Source organism: Camellia sinensis, chromosome 8 (genome assembly GCF_055761805.1).
Source record: "Camellia sinensis isolate YWXY chromosome 8, ASM5576180v1, whole genome shotgun sequence".
Lineage (NCBI taxonomy): Eukaryota > Viridiplantae > Streptophyta > Magnoliopsida > Ericales > Theaceae > Camellia > Camellia sinensis.
The window spans coordinates 48,706,859-48,723,622 of NC_138968.1; the positions used below are offsets into that span (position 1 = coordinate 48,706,859).

Here is a 16,764-nt window from a genome sequence, read left to right on the forward strand (position 1 = left end):
GTGTAATACTAGCAGATGATTGAGCTTACTTTTTTGTACCAATATAATGGGGATTGATTAGTTTTGCTTTGATACTTTGTGTACTTGACTCTTTTATCGATGTTTGTCTTAGTATTTCACTTACATCGATTTTCATTAGTGAAGAATTTTTTTTTTTATTGATAAAAAAAATCGAATTAAATTGAATCGAATAGTAAATTGTACAAGTTTGATTTAAATACTTAACGATTTTAAAATGTATTTAACTCATATAAGTAATGACTCAATTTCAAATAAATTTTTAATAAGTTGAATTCGAGTAATTTGATTTGTTTTACACTGTAAATAGAGAGGACAAGAGAATTCTGTACCACCTTTTAATCTGCATATGAATCATACAGATTTTGGGGGCATTGTGAGGATGACTATTTGATGGCGTAGTGATGACTCTCAATGAAAAAAGGGTAACTGACCTTTCCATGGGGAAGTACCCTCCAAAATTGAAATTTACCCGCACCATCAAAATTGCTTTACCTAGAGATGAAAGAGTGCCTATGACTAGTTTACTAGTGGGGGATTTTTAAAGAGAGAGTCTCGAAACTTAGAAAATATGTCAAAATTTACTAAGAATTTTAAATTAATGGTATATTTAATTTTATTGTTGTAAGATTACATTATAAATCTATTTAGATCTTTGATTTCAGATTCTGAACAACTTTTTGAGTTTGTATTTTTGAAATTATAGAACTATAATATTAAACGTGGAAGTTTTTAGCTTTTGAATTTAGAATGATCATGAAGATACATCTAAAACAATAAAAATTAGTTTAGTGAAAATAAATATCAAAAAAATGATTTAAAATTTTTAATTGTTTTTGCACCAAAAAAAGGAAAACAATATTAAAATGATTCAGTGTGTTTGATTTGAGTTTTCTGAATTAAATTTTTTGAAAATTGAGTTTTTTAATTTTCGTGTTCTTTTGTTTTTAGTGAATATTTTTTAAATTTTAAACATTTTTTTTACCTTTTTAGATGCACCTTAGTTAGATATATCTAAAAAGTAAAAATTTGTGAAAAAATATTTTAAAAAATTAATAAATACATAAAAATACAAAAAATGTACTGAATTCTTGTATTTTTTTGTATTTTTGGTATTTAGTGAATTTTTTAAAAAAAAAATTTACAACTTTTTTACTTTTTAGGTGTATTTATGTTCGGTGTGTCTAAAAAGTAAAAAAAAATGGCTTAAAATATTTAAAAAATTCAGTAAAAACTAAAAAATACGGAAAATAAGAAAGTAGAATTTTTTGAAAAATATTTTCTGAAAAATAAAAACAAAGCAAGCTGATTAGTATTTTTAAAATTTTTATTATTTTTTAGATTTTGTTTGGATATGCCTTTTAGAGCTTCTTCAATATGGCTTGCTATTGCTACATTTTGCCTTGAAACTTCTGAGTTTTCATTCTAATTTTAGGTATATGGTTTGGATATAAAAAAAATAAAAAGAAAAAGGTATATGGCTTGTTATATGTTATCTACAGATAAACATTGTGTCAAATATAGCACAATATTTACCTATAACTAAAATCTTTTGTTTGTATCTTTCATTAAGGATCCATATATAGTATTTTGATTTGACATTTTGTATGAAAAGTTCAAAATTGGAACAAAATTGCTAAAATGAAACATTTTGACACTATTCATTACTAAGTTAAAACAACAAATAGCTTTTTGCATACCCAACCATGCTCTTGGAGTACTTGATAAAATAACTTAAAATGATTGTATAGTTTTTAGTTTTTATTACAATCACTTTTATACAGAATACACAACATTTTAAAGTTTTTGAATATATACACATTAACAAAATCCTTAATTTTTTACCAACTTAATTTTTAATGATTTTAACAAATAGGTTATGAAAACCAAAGAGAATAATATTTTGTTTGTTATTATTTTTGTTACAACCCAAATCCGATATCCAAAGGTTTGGCGTCGTAACAAGATAAAAATAAAATAATTTAAATAATTTTATAGTCGTAGCGCAAGCGGATAAATTAAAATAAATTAATTGAGTACCAAATATTTATTAAAAGGAAACAAAGCATAGTCATTTGAGTTTTATTGTATTACAAGAGTTCGATAAAAAAATAGATAGAAATCTTAAAAAAAGAAAAAAGAAAAAAAAACAACATAGCGATTCATTTCCCATCTTGATCCCGTTAAACCTCGTCACCTGAAAGGAATAATAGCTATAAGCACATAGCAGAGTAAGAAATATTATACGGTGAGTATAGGGGTACCAAATAGCCATAAGTTAAAACATTTAAGTTGCATAAATAAATTATTTAAGTGGCAGGAACTGAAATAAAAATTACGTAAATAACTATAACCACAGTACAAAACAGGAGTCACTGAAGTGACAATCAGAATAGGGGTCAATAGATCCATGACAAATTGGGGACCACGAAGTGATCAAACAGGGGCCAATGGTTATTTAAGTCCCTCAAGGCATGAGACTCCCGTGGTGGTACTAACTGAAAATAATTGGTTACAAAATCATTGTCAAAAAATTTCTAAAATTTAAATAAACATATATATGGAATTGGAGTTCAGAAAATAATTCACGTAATTGAAACATTAGCATAACCATAAAACATAAATTATATAAAATAAATTATAATAACTCAAAATATATTTAAAACATATTATGATAATTCAAGATATAAAATAACTCACCTTAATATCAACCCTCAACCTCCACATTTCTAATACAAACTCCTTGCTAATGGCCCGATGCTTCTTAGTTATTCGTATCACCTTACGTTTTCGAAGCTCTCCAACCGTACACTATTTATAGGTGGTTTCTCACATGTGATTTGCTTAAATGTATTAGCCACCTGTCTAACAAGTGGCAATTCCCTCCTCATCAAACTTGATGGTTCACCAAGGCTATATGGCTTGGTCATCATCCTATTTATTAGGATGGTGATAAGCTACCCATTTTTTTTTTTTTAAATTTAAATTTTATTTTATTTTTATTATTTGGATTAAGATTTGTTTTAAATGTATTATTACCGTTATTATTATGATTGCTTATAGTATTAATTAAATATTTAAAGTATCACAAGTTTACTGCCAAAACTAATTAAAACTTCAAAATAATGAGGCGTAGCTAGTTTCATTGAAATTCAATTCAACCCAAAGTGGGGAGGGAGACTTGTGAAACAAGCATTGATGAAATGAATTGGCCCCTTTTGATAGGCCAGTGGGTGCACCAACTTTTACAGGGTTTGAACTAAGTTTGCTCCTCTCTCCTCTCATCTAACCATCTCTTGCTGAATCAAAACCTAATCTTGCCAACCTCATGAACCACCCTCTCTCTCTCTCCTCTTCCTCCTTCTATAAAAACAACTTTTCTTTTTCTCACTCTCACAAATAACCTTTACCATTTCAAAGTTTCAAACCATTTTTTTATCTATCATTAGTAAACAATGGAAGCCTTCTTCAACAACAGCATTGCCAAGCCAAGATGCTATCTCTTCCTCCTAGGCCTTGTGCTTCTTCTCTTTGGCAATGCAGTGCCCTTGTTAGCTGAGCCAAGAACTCACCTTCATGATTTTATTGTATGTCTTCTCTCTCTCGCTCACACACTGTGTTTCTTTTTCCTTAGTTACTTTCTCTATTTTCTTTCATTTTCCCACTTGGGAACTAAAATGTTTGTGGCATTAACAGGTTCAAGAAACCCCAGTGAAGAGGCTGTGCAAAACCCACAACACCATCACGGTGAATGGGCAATACCCTGGTCCAACACTGGAAGTTAACAATGGTGACACTCTAGTCATCAAGGTCGTCAACAGAGCTCGATACAATCTCACCATTCACTGGTAATAATAATAATGCAAGTTTATTTTATTTATTTTTTTTAACAAATAAAACCATGTTAATCACTTGAACTTCCTATTCAAAAATCCTGTTTGGAGCAGTTTATTTAAAACTTAAGCGGCTTATATATATATATATATATATTTAAATCAATGTATAATTTATTTTATTTGACAGGAATAACTTAAATAAATTAAAAAAGAGAAATGAATGTTTTTAATTTACACTTTTTGATGACCATTTTTTTAACTTATAAAAGAACTGCATCAAAACAGGTCCTAAATGACATAATTAAAAGGAGAAGAAAAAAAAGTAGAATACATGTGGTACCTTGTATGCATGAGACATGTATTCATGTTCCTATATGTAGTCAGTTTTAAGTCACATATCATTAAGTTTTAGAGAGTTTCTTTATGGTTTTAAGAAATTCAGGGCTTTGTCATCATATTCCTTATATATATATATATTGTTTGATATTCTCGATATTATTACAATGTGACGGATACTATTACGTGTCTTGATATCACTATTTAAAACCATGCTACTTACTAACTCTATTCTTCTTCTTCTTCTTCTTCAGGCATGGTGTTCGGCAAATGAGAACAGCATGGTCTGACGGCCCAGAATTTGTGACTCAGTGCCCAATTAGACCTGGAAAGAGCTTCACTTATCGGTTCACAATTCAAGGCCAGGAAGGGACACTGTGGTGGCATGGCCATAGCTCGTGGCTGAGAGCCACAGTCTATGGTGCTCTGATTATTCACCCAAAAGAAGGTTCTTCCTACCCATTCCCCAAGCCCAAGCGCGAAACAACCCTTCTCTTAGGTACTGACCATTTATCTCCCAGTAGATGACTCGTTAACTTCAAAAAAAATAAATAAATAAAATAAAAATTTGTTAACGAGTACTCTTAAAGACACTCGTTAACAAAAGTCATTTAGAAAATTAAAGGATGTTGTGAGATTCGTGAAATGATTGTGGTGACGATGATGATTAGGTGAATGGTGGGATGCAAATCCCATTGACGTTGTGAGGATGGCCACAAGAACCGGGGCATCTCCAAATGTGTCTACTGCATACACCATCAATGGTCAACCTGGTGACTTTTACAAATGTTCTACTAAAGGTTTGCTTCTATACATAGACAAATCAATTTCTCTATTTTTCTTCACCTTCTATAAATGACTTGTTAGTGAAATTGAAATCTGATCTAGTGAGGTTGGCAGAGCCATAAGTTTTACAATCATGGCAATCAATAGGATGCGAAACTACGAAAATAAGCCTCATAAAGAATTGAAAAATGGTTGAGACTTTTAAAAAGTATTAAATTATCTTTTTTCTTTTTATATTTGGTCTTTTATCTCTTTTTTTCTTTTTTTTTTGGGTCTAATGTAAACTCACTAGAGTTACTTTTAAAGTAATTTTATTAAAGCTCTCTATCAAAACTGTAAAGAATTATACTATACTGTTATTAGAAGGTCTTTTATCTCAACTGTCCTCATGTCCCATACATATCATCTCTCTCTATAATACAATAGGTCTTTTTGATCTAAAAGGAGTAGGGAGAACAAACATGTTTGTTTGAAATATGAAAGGGACAGGGAGACAGAGGAGATAGAAAGATCCATCTACAAAGTTGTAAAAAATTCAACACCTAAAAGAATTATTAAATATAATAATTAGAGAGAGAAAGCTTAGACCATGCCATGATAATAAGAACCAACTGGAAAAAAGCACCACATCAAAAATTTGGTCACGGTGAATAAATTATAATCAATTAAATCAACAAAAATAGAATATGAGATTTCACTTTTCAAATATGAATATTGATAAAATTAAGACTACATTAGATACAGATAATGATATACAAATATAAAAATATAAAAATTATAAAGATTGATGTATCAATTTTTTATTAATTTATTTCAAATGAAAAGATCCATAAAAATGACTTAAATACACATTATTCTTAATTTACAAATTGTTGTTCTTTAATTCATTTAACTGACTATAATTGAGCAAGAGTAATATTAAGGTAGTTGTGCTGAAACCCCCAAAAGAGAGATAGGGGGACAAGGTTTGAGAAATTAGCGCATAAAACAATTTTGGGCCAAAAAAGAATAAAAAAACAAAAAATCAAAAAGAATTAGTCCTAAATATCATAATCACAAAGATAGACCTTAGACCACGTCACGACAAAACAAACCACAACGCGCAAATGACGAGGATGATGGCCCAACAAACAGCCAAACAATGAGTGTCCCAACATAGAATCCAACCAAACATTAATGCAATTTTCTTTTTCTTTATGCTTTTTAAACGCCACAGCTTTTTTCCAATCTAAAAGCAGCCTGAACGGTATTGTTGAGTTATCGTCAGCTCGATTAAATTATTTAATATTTAGAATTCGTTAAATATATATTTTTTTATGAAAAATTATATTGATCAGATATTAATATTTGATTTGTGAGTTTTTTTTTATAAAAATAATATATTAAACAAATTTTATACATTAAACAATTTAAATTATCAAAAAAATATTCAAAATCAAACCAAATGCGACCCGATAGTACCATCCAATCTATTTTTAGTTTGAGAAGGAGCTAGAATTTTTTTTTTTTTTTTTTTTTGTACAGTCATGACGAATGCAAAGAAAGCCTGTGTTTGGCAAGTGGGTTTACAGGCTTTTTTGGCTATTTTAGCCACAAAAAAACAAAATAGGCTATTTTAGCCATAACAAACAAAACATCACATCCAACCCATAATCATTACATTCTTCTCTTACAAAAAAACTCAAAAAAGTCAAAAAGTCAAAAAACCTTTCCCAAACTAAGCTTTTAAGCCCAGGCTAAAATAGCCAAAAAAGCCAAAAAGCCAAAAAGCCAACCCACTTCCCAAACGGAGGCAAAATGACACAAAGTAATAATACAACTATCGTTATCATGATGACAATGCAGGCACAGTAATCGTTCCGGTAGACTCCGGCGAAACCAACCTCATTCGAGTCATCAACTCCGCCCTAAACCAACAACTCTTCTTCACCATTGCCAACCACAGGCTGACCGTGGTCGGCGCCGATGCTGCCTACCTCAAACCCTTCACCACCTCAGTCATCATGCTCGGTCCGGGCCAAACCACCGACGTCCTAATCACCACCAACCAACCACCCTCCCGCTACTACATTACCGCCCGTGCCTACGCCAGCGCCCAAAATGGACCCTTCGACAACACCACCACCACCGCCATTCTTGAATACAAAGCCGCCTCATGTTCCTCCAATTGCACCCAAATCAAGCCCATCAACGCCTCCTTGCCCGCCTTCAATGACACCCGCACCGCCACCGCCTTCACCACCAGCCTCAGATACCCCATGAAAGCCCCCGTCCCTGCCGACATCGATGAAAGCCTGTTTTTCACAGTCGGGCTCGGGCTCATGAAATGCCCGAAGGGTTCCCGGGCTAGGAACTGTCAGGGCCCGAATGGAACCCGGTTCGCCGCCAGCATGAACAACGTGTCTTTTGTGCTTCCTTCCAACTTTTCGTTGTTGCAGGCGCATCAGCAGGGGATTCCGGGGGTTTTTACGGCCGATTTTCCGGCGGCGCCGCCAGTGAAATTTGATTATACGGGGAATGTGAGTCGGGGTTTGTGGCAACCTGTGAAGGCGACGAAGGTTTATAAGTTGAAATATGGGGCGAGAGTTCAGGTGGTTTTTCAGGGGACGAGTATTTTTACTACTGAGAATCATCCGATTCATCTTCATGGGTATGATTTCTTTATTGTTGCAGAAGGGTTTGGGAATTTTAATCCCAAAAAGGATACTGCCAAATTTAACCTTGTTGATCCGCCGATGAGGAATACTGTTAGTGTTCCTGTCGGTGGATGGGCTGTCGTTCGATTTGTTGCTGATAATCCAGGTAAACAACAAGATATCTGCTTCAATTTTCTGAAATTATTTCTTAAAATTATATAAAATTGATAAGTTTTTTTAATTTTTATTTTTTTTTTTCTGAAAACACTTCACGAATAATTTATTAATTAGTAATTTTACATAAAAAATAATTAGAAAATTATCTATAATTCAAAATGTGTACATCAAATTTATTCGGGATACAATAAATTAAAATTAAGGTTATTTTTCGAGAATGCTATATATGTAGAAAAAAAAATACTCCAAAAATAATCATAACTTTAAATGTATAAATCAGATTCATAATGAGTATAATCACGTCATTTCACTTTTAAATTTACTACTTTTCAACTTCATTTTAGAATGACCGACATACCAAGTTTAAATTTATAGACTCAAATTCAAGGCAATTTATTGGCAATGCTCTTCAGAAAAAAATATTCATTACAACAGAGTATACCAAGTTCAAATTTGCATGATAAATTCAAATTTTGAGTGCTATTTAGATATTTTTTATGAGTACGGGTGTGTTTGGTAACGTTTACGTTTTCAGTTTATATTTACAAAAATTTTATAAACTGATTTTTGTTTATTTTTTGTTTATTTTTAGAAAAACATAAACTACAAACGCGTTTGGTAATTGACAAAATGTTTAAAAACATTAAAAAATATAAAAAAGAGTAAGAAATGGCAAGTGGTGGCAAGTGGTGGCGGAACACGGCGGTGGAAAATGGTGACAGTGGGTGGTGGTGGTGGGTGAGTGGGTGGGTGAGTGGGTGACGGTGGCGGGTGGTGGCGGGTGGTGGTGGCGGCGGCAGGTGGGTATCGGATGGCGGGTGGTGGCAGGTGGGTGGTGATGGGTGGTGGGTGGTGGTGGTAGTGGTGGTGGTGGTAGGTGGGTAGCGAATGGTGGGTATGTGGAGGGTGGAGGGTGGTGGTGGTGGTGGTGGTGGGTGGGTGGTTGACGGTGGCGGGTGGTAGGTAGTAGCGAGTGGGTGGTGGTGGCAGGTGGGTGGCAGGTGGGTGATGGTGGTGGTGGTGGTGATGGTGATGGGTGGTGGTGGTGGGTGGCTAGTGGTGGCAGGTGGATGGTGAGTGGTGGTGGCAAGTGGTGGGTGGTGGTGGCAGGTGGGTGGTGAGTAGTGGTGGTAGGTGGTGGTGGGGGATGGGTGGTGGTGGCGGAAGACGGTGGTGGAAAATGGTGGCGGGTGGTGGCTAGTGTTGGGTGGTAAAAAAAAAAAAAACTCAAAACTCAAAACTCAAAACGGAAACACATTTTTTGTGTTTTCATTTTTTGGCCAAATTTATAAACTGAGACCACTGATTTATAAATCAAAAATTTTACCAAACAAGTTTTTATTTCAATTTTTTAAATTTTTGTAAATATAAATAGAAAACTAAAAACGTAAGTGTTACCAAACGACACCTAGTATTCCTTATACTTGTCAATGGTTTCCCATTTTAAATTTTACTCATTTGTTGCGCAAAAACAGGGGTTTGGTTACTGCACTGTCACTTGGACGTGCACATAACTTGGGGTTTGGCCATGGCTTTCCTGGTGGAGAATGGAGTTGGGGAATTGCAATCACTAGAGGCTCCTCCAGCAGATCTTCCTGTATGTTAGTAGCATCAGTAAATAGAGACAGAAACTACTACAACCCAAGATTGGATTATGTTAGTATGCACTGTGACATCAATCACTGAAGTTTTCTGCTATTAGTATATGAAATTGTGTGTTCTTTTTTTTCCCCACATTGGGGACTAGTTTCTTGTTCTTTTTTTGACAGATAAAACCGGGTCAAGCAAAGATAGTGCCATGGTTCAACTCCCAGCACCATCTGTGTTAGAATCCGACCCGACATGATTTCTTGGTTGGTTATTATAGTTGTTATTGTTTCAGAGCCCAGTGAGATAGGCGAACTTTTGGTTCTGAAATAATTTAAACAAGTTCTATCAGTTTTGTTGTATCAGCATACTATGTGGGTGTTAGAATTTTCTCCTAATAATATGGGCCAATTTGCCAATTGATTTTGATTTGTTGGTGCTTGAGGGTACAATTTCAATCAACCACAAGTGATTGATTTTCTATTGGTTATGGTATATCACAAAATCACTTAATATTATGAATCTAGAAATTTTATTCTGAATTTTATCTTAAAACATCAATTTATGTTTTAAATTCATTTACATTTGGATTGCACATTATATTAATTCAATCTCTACCATAGAAAAACACTTTAGACTGTAGACTTATGCATCACTTAAACATTACTTTTCATTAATTAATTCTTCATATCTATATAAATGCCTTAAGAAAAGATGATTAAAACAAATCCGATGTGCAATTCAATAAATAACAATCAATCCATCCAAACTCTAATGTTGTGTTTGGTTGGAGTTTTTGAGGTAGGATTTGGAAAAGGAATGAGAAATGTAATCCTATTTATATTTGGTTATAATAAAAAATATATGGGAAAAGAAAGGGGGTGAGAAATAAATAAAGAAATAGGATACCTTTTAAGACATCAATTCTATTTTATAACCAACACAACCAAACATAGTTGGGATTTGGAATTCTATTAATTCTTTCTCCTTTTCCTTTCATTTCCATTTCCCTTCCCAAATTCCCCAACCAAACACAGCGTAAAGATTTCAATTTTCATGTAAAATTAATAAACATTTCTAGTAAAACTAATACAGAAAGAGTATACAGCAAGAGTATCAAGAACCTAGGACAATTCTCGAGTGTGTAAGGCATATAATATTAAGGCCAAGTTTAACAAGTGGTGATTTTAATCAAAAAGTCATTAAAAAAATAAAAAAAATAATAACTTATATCAAAAGGTTAAGATTCTATTTTCTCTCTACTTTTTACATATTTTTCGTAAAAAATTAAAAAGTCATCCCAAATATACTAATTTTTTTTTACATCATAATTTTGCCAAAAAATCAAAAAAGTTACTAATAAAGCATGTTCCCAAACGAGGCTTAATATGCCATTTATTTATGTATTTTTGTGACTTAACTTACACACTATTGTGAGAACTTACGATACATTTTATGGGTTAAGTTATGCGATTTTGTAAAATGATTTGCGTATATTTGTAAAAACTTATGTCAAGTTATAATTTTTCAAATTTTTATATGTAAATTTATATTTAAATTACACGATTTTGTAAGATAACTTATGTACTTTTGTAAAAATTTACACAAGTTTGCATATCCTTTCCCCAAGACCTAAAGACGTTCAGTCTCAGAATAATGAATTGGGTTCGCAGAAATTTGGTGAATTGGGTTCGCAAAAATTTGGGCTCTCCAATAATAATAAAAAGTCTTATTCTTGGATTTGGAATTAAAGATTGAGCTAAGTTTTAGTCTGGGTTAAAAAAACAAAACAAAACAAAAAATTAAAAAATAACAACTAAGTTTTAGTAAATTAAAATCAAAGTAATTAAGGCCCTATACAAATAAAAATACATTTTTGGATTTGATATTGAGAGTTGGACATAGATTGATTTTGATAAATTAAAATCAAAATAATTGAAACTCTCCATTTAATTAAAAGACATTTGGTGAGGAGTTCCCTTTGCAAGGGTTATTTTAGGATTAAGCTTTCTCTCATATTGGGATCTTAACATTAGGGAACTTGAACGATCCATAGAGCTCACCATAAGTTTCGTTTTGATAATTCGAACTGTTTATTTTTTAGGACTCACTAAGTAGAATATTCATGAAAAAAATTAAAATGATTAGGATATCAATAGCTATATATTTGAATCGAATTTATATTACAAAAAATGGATGGTCATTTTTGAAATTATATTTATTGTTCATTTTTTAAAACAAATATGATTCAAATATATAACTACCGATATTCAATCATTTTGATTTTTTGCATAAATATTTTACTCAATAAATCCAAAAAAGTGAACAGTTTGGATCATCAGAATCGATTCTAAAATGGGTCTACCAAGCCTAAACGTTTTCTCAAATTGAGATAATAACTTGAGGGAAGCCAAACCCTTTAAATTAAGTCCTCACTAAATTTTTTTGACCCCAAAAATCAAGCTGGCATACGGATTCCAAAACTACCCCAACACTTGTTAAGGATACTACGTTTATTACTGGAAAACTTAGGCAAAACCCCCTAGGCCTAACATGTTAGTGTGTAAAGAACAGCTCCAAATGTTTTATTTCCTAAACTCCCTGAGCAAAAAGCATGTTTTTCATGAAGGACAGACAAATATGTTTCCATATTTGTTTGGACAATTTTGCCCTATCATATATATACATATATATATATATATATATTTGAGAAGTTGAAACTTCTTCATCGATCTCTCTTTCTCTCTAAAAAATGCAAAGCAGATTAACGAAGAGAGAGAAAAAGGAGAAGATGATGATTGAGGAGAGAAAGAAGAACACAGAAACAGCTATTCCGAAAGACCCATATCGGAGCCATCCACTGTTCATCGTTCGTGGCGATGCGGTCCGCTAAAGCCCTCAATAGGATCCCTCATCACTCTGAATTTATTATCATTTCCAGATTTCTCATAGACATTAATGGTGGTTGGAGAAAAAGAGATGCAAACTTTATTGTATAAATTGACTATGTAAATTGATATTCTATGATGTGCCAACTTATGTGTCATTTTCGATTACCACAAAGAGGGTTTTTGAATCTGCGATTGAGTATTCTACGAGTATATATGGGTTTTAATTTCTAGAAGTAGTGTGAGTTCATATGTAGGGAGGGTTGTATTCTGTTTTGTTATTGATGTTCTATTCAGAACAGATAGTAAAATGTTACTGTCAACTAGAATAATATGTTATTGTCAAACATAGTAACATGTTATTGTTTATGTCAATATTGACGGTATTTTTTTATTTTTTATTTTTTAAGAATTTCATAGTCTATCTGAATCTTATTTGATAGATCTTTGAGGATTTAAAAATACTAGTTTTATTAAAAACCGACATTTAGATCAAAAGTTATATCATTTTAAAATTTAAAAAATTAATTAATCACTAAGGATATTTTGGTAATAGTAGTGTGTGCTAAACTTTTCAAGAAAAACTTTTTATGCTTATTCTTAATGTATTAAAATTTTATTATGAATGGATTTTGACCAAATATCTTTTATTGCTTAGTTGTCCACTTTGAGCATATTAAGGCCCATTCTGTAATGTTTCTCTAAAAAAAAATAAAAGGCCCATTCTTTAACGAGCCCATAGTTGCAACTCGTTGTCTCGCCTGTTGGGATATTTTGAATAAATTACACTTACCTCCCCTGAGGTTTATAATAATTACAAACATCTCCCTTATAGTTTCAACAATTACATTGACTTCCCTTATTTTACAAAATAATACCATGATTCCCCCTAGAAGGACATTGCAAAAGTAACCAAATATAGTGGGTGTTTGGGAAGTGAGTTTTTTTGTAGGTTTTTTTAGTTGTAGGATATTATTGAATTTTTTTTTTTTTTTTGTGTTTGGAAAAATAGTTGAGTTTTTTTATAGTTGGATGTGATGTTTGTGAGAAAAAAAGTGAAATGATTATGGGGTTTGATGTGATATTTTGTTTGGATTGATTTTTTTTGATTTTGTAAAACATTTGTCTTATAGCAAAAAAAATAAAAAAAAAAGCTCAAAAACCAACTTACCAAACACCGCCATAGTGACATCATAAAAAATAAACACTTAATGGCCAAAATACCTTTCACATCCCTTACAAAATAACCCACCAACTCCTGTAACCATTTCCCCCTAAATTCCCAATAAACTTTATTTCTTTCCCTTCAAACTATCTCTCTGCCCACTTTGCCTCAGTTGTTGATGACTAAATCAAAGTAAAGGAACGAAGCCGTGATTATAACAGTAAAAAATTAACATTTAATTTCATACATATCTGTTGTAATATTGTACGATATCCAATTAAGCATTAGATGAATGAATAATTCAACAAATTTCAGTAAAAAATCACCAGCAAAATTTCATTAAAAATCACCCCAAAAAAATTCTAATTAAAATTTTGTGTATATATATATTTGCAAAATTAAAATATATAATATATCCTAAATAAATAATTCAACAAAATCCAACCAAAATCCCTATATTTTGAATCTAATAAGTAATAATATTTAACAATCCGATAAATAACAATATTTGATTAAAAATATAGAAGAACCCTAAACACTCCAAAACCCTCAAAATTGTTAAAAATTACCTAAACAAAACTCCCAAACCCTCAAAATTTCTTCATTTGTAAATACAAACATTCTTATTGAATGATTTTTCTTCCCACAAATTTTAACCTTATCATACTCACTAAGGGTGTTCAGTGGATATTTTGATCCGCCTAAACCAATCAAACCGAACCAATCTGCCGCATTTTGGACAAATGCGTGATGACGAGTGGGCTGTTGCAGATTGATTTTTTTCCAATTTGCCTAGTTTTGGATGGATGGCGAATTTGAAGTTTCTTTGGCCGCAACCGAACTGTCAAACCGCGAGCACCTCAAGTAATTTATAACACTTTGTGTTTTTAATTTGTTTAGATGTTTTCAATTGAAAAAGAGTTTAGATATTCTATTGTGTTTTCAATTTGGAAATCCTTTTATTAAATGGCAAGTGTTGATATTTGATATTTCTGTATAAAAAATATAAGGCTTAATTTTGTTATTTTAAAAAAAATCAAATTAAATAGTTTTTGCATAAAAAAACAGTAATGAAAATAGTTTTCTTATATGTATTTATTATTGGTATTTGACAATTTACTTGATAATCTTTTGATTATGTTAAGTTGGATTGTTATTCAAAAAAAATATTGATAAGTTATTGTATTATATTCAAAATTTGTAAAATTTTAAATCGCCAAGCTAATTAGTATCCATCCGTCAATCTGCATCCACCAATCCGACGAATGGATGTAAATTTATTTTTTTTAATCTGTCAATCCGATAGACGGATAGCAGATTAGAGGTTTCCCAACTATAACCGAACCGCAAACACCCCTCACACAACACATATTTAAGAGATTTGTCAGAGAAATTACTTGGAAGGCCTAAATAATAAAACAAATCGATTAAAATTTTTCACAGTTTGCACCGTGAAAGATAAGGGTTTGGAGTCACTGTTGCACCTTACGTGTAGCAAAGACTTTTGTGGTTAAAAATGGCATAGCTTTGGTGGACACACTTTTTGTTAATTTTGATTGTCCACTAATTAAAAGACACAGTTTGGATGGTTTCTTATTCACTTTATTCATTACTTTTATAGTGAATAAAAAATAAATTATCATATTCTTAAAACATAAAAATGCAAAAGTCAATTGATAAAATTTTAATTCCCAACTCATGTAAATTCTCAAAGGCAAAATAAAAAATGTGCTTTCAAATATTTTTATTTTCAAAGGTTAATGATGATTTTATTTAAAATACAATTTCTATTTTTTTAGTGAATCAAATATGAAAATAGATAGCATAAATTACACTGACACCCCCTGAGGTTTGGTCGGATTACATCTCACTCCCGATGTTATGGAAATTACATTCTCACCCTTATGGTTAATAGTCTCATTTCACAAACCCCCTGCTTATATAAAAGACAACAACTCCTGGTAGAAAAATAGAAAAAAATACATTGAAAAAAAAAAAAGAAAAGTAAAGCAAAGCAAAGGAAAGAAAAAAAATAAAATAAAGTAAAGCAAAGCAAGAAAAGAGAGAGTGCCTGAATTTAATGTCTTTTTTTGATACCAATGTTAATTTCGTCTAAATAATTACAATGATAGAGGAGTTAATGTAATTTTCCAAATATCAAGGAATGATATGTATTAAACTCAAACTTCAGGGGTTTAAGTATAACTGACCCAAATAGATATTTTGATGGAATGATCACTTTATTCCATTTCATTAGAGTGAATCAAACATAGCATAAGATGGTTGTGAAACATTTATCAATATATTACACAATGTAAAAAATAAATTTAGAAAATTTAAAATCAAGTAATTAAAATTAGGTTTGGGTTTTTCTCAAATTCAAATATGAACTTGACCGTTATCAACTTGTCATATTTAGACTTGTAGGGACTGCCATAGTCTATTTTTATCAGCATACTTGTACCTACCAAATTATTTTTTAATTTTTAATTTTTTTTTTTGAGACAAACATGATAAACTAAAAATGTTACAATTATTAAATAGAACACCACAAAAAGAATGATTTTGATCATCGAAATAGGACTAGTGGGTCTAATAAGCCCAAACATAACGGTCAAATTTAAATTTGAACTAGAGAAGGATAAATTGTAAAACAACTTTTGTACAATGATAATTATAACAATATATATTTTTTATTCTTTATTCTTTACAAATAATGCACAAAATTCATTAGTGTAAATGTTTTGTTTTGGGAGTAAATAAATTTTGAATTATGCAAAGAGGACCTCGGATCAATGCCCCATCTATAAATGGAGTACAGTAATGCTCTAAGGCTCTATTTGTTTTTAGAGGTAGGAATTTGGAATTGGACTATTAATGAGTTGGAATTGCTAATATAATATTTGTTTTCAAATTGAAACAATGGACACTCACCATAGGATTACTAGTGAGGTATAGGAGATTGTATTGGCAAATGAATTCTTTGGGATTACATGTTAAATGACCATATTGTCCTTGTTCAAATTTATAGTATAATAATTTTTAATATTAAAATATAATAGTATAATAAAAAAAATTATAACAAAAAAAACTTAAATAAAAAAATAATATAGTACCAAAAATAATATATTTATGAAATATAATTTTTAATATTAAAAGATATAAAAAATACTAAGGGTATTTATAGAATTTCATATAGTTAATCCTATCATAGAATGATAAAACAAACATGCATTCTTACTAGTCCGGGGTCGTCAAAGAAATATAATTTTTTTTAGTCCCTCACTAATAATTCCTACATCAACAATTTTCTCACACTACAATTCCATTCAACT

The 16,764-nt window shown here is 31.3% G+C and overlaps 1 protein-coding gene across 1 annotated transcript; it reads left to right on the plus strand.

The window, feature by feature from the left end:
- The first annotated feature begins 2,831 nt into the window (after nt 1-2,831).
- On the plus strand, nt 2,832-9,795 carry LOC114315766 (laccase-12). The gene is made up of 6 exons (XM_028262368.2): nt 2,832-3,605; nt 3,715-3,866; nt 4,445-4,689; nt 4,862-4,990; nt 6,822-7,778; nt 9,265-9,795. The coding sequence occupies exons 1-6, from the start codon at nt 3,474-3,476 to the stop codon at nt 9,393-9,395; spliced, it is 1,746 nt and encodes a 581-aa protein (XP_028118169.2). The 5' UTR covers nt 2,832-3,473; the 3' UTR covers nt 9,396-9,795.
- The last annotated feature ends 6,969 nt before the right edge of the window (nt 9,796-16,764 follow it).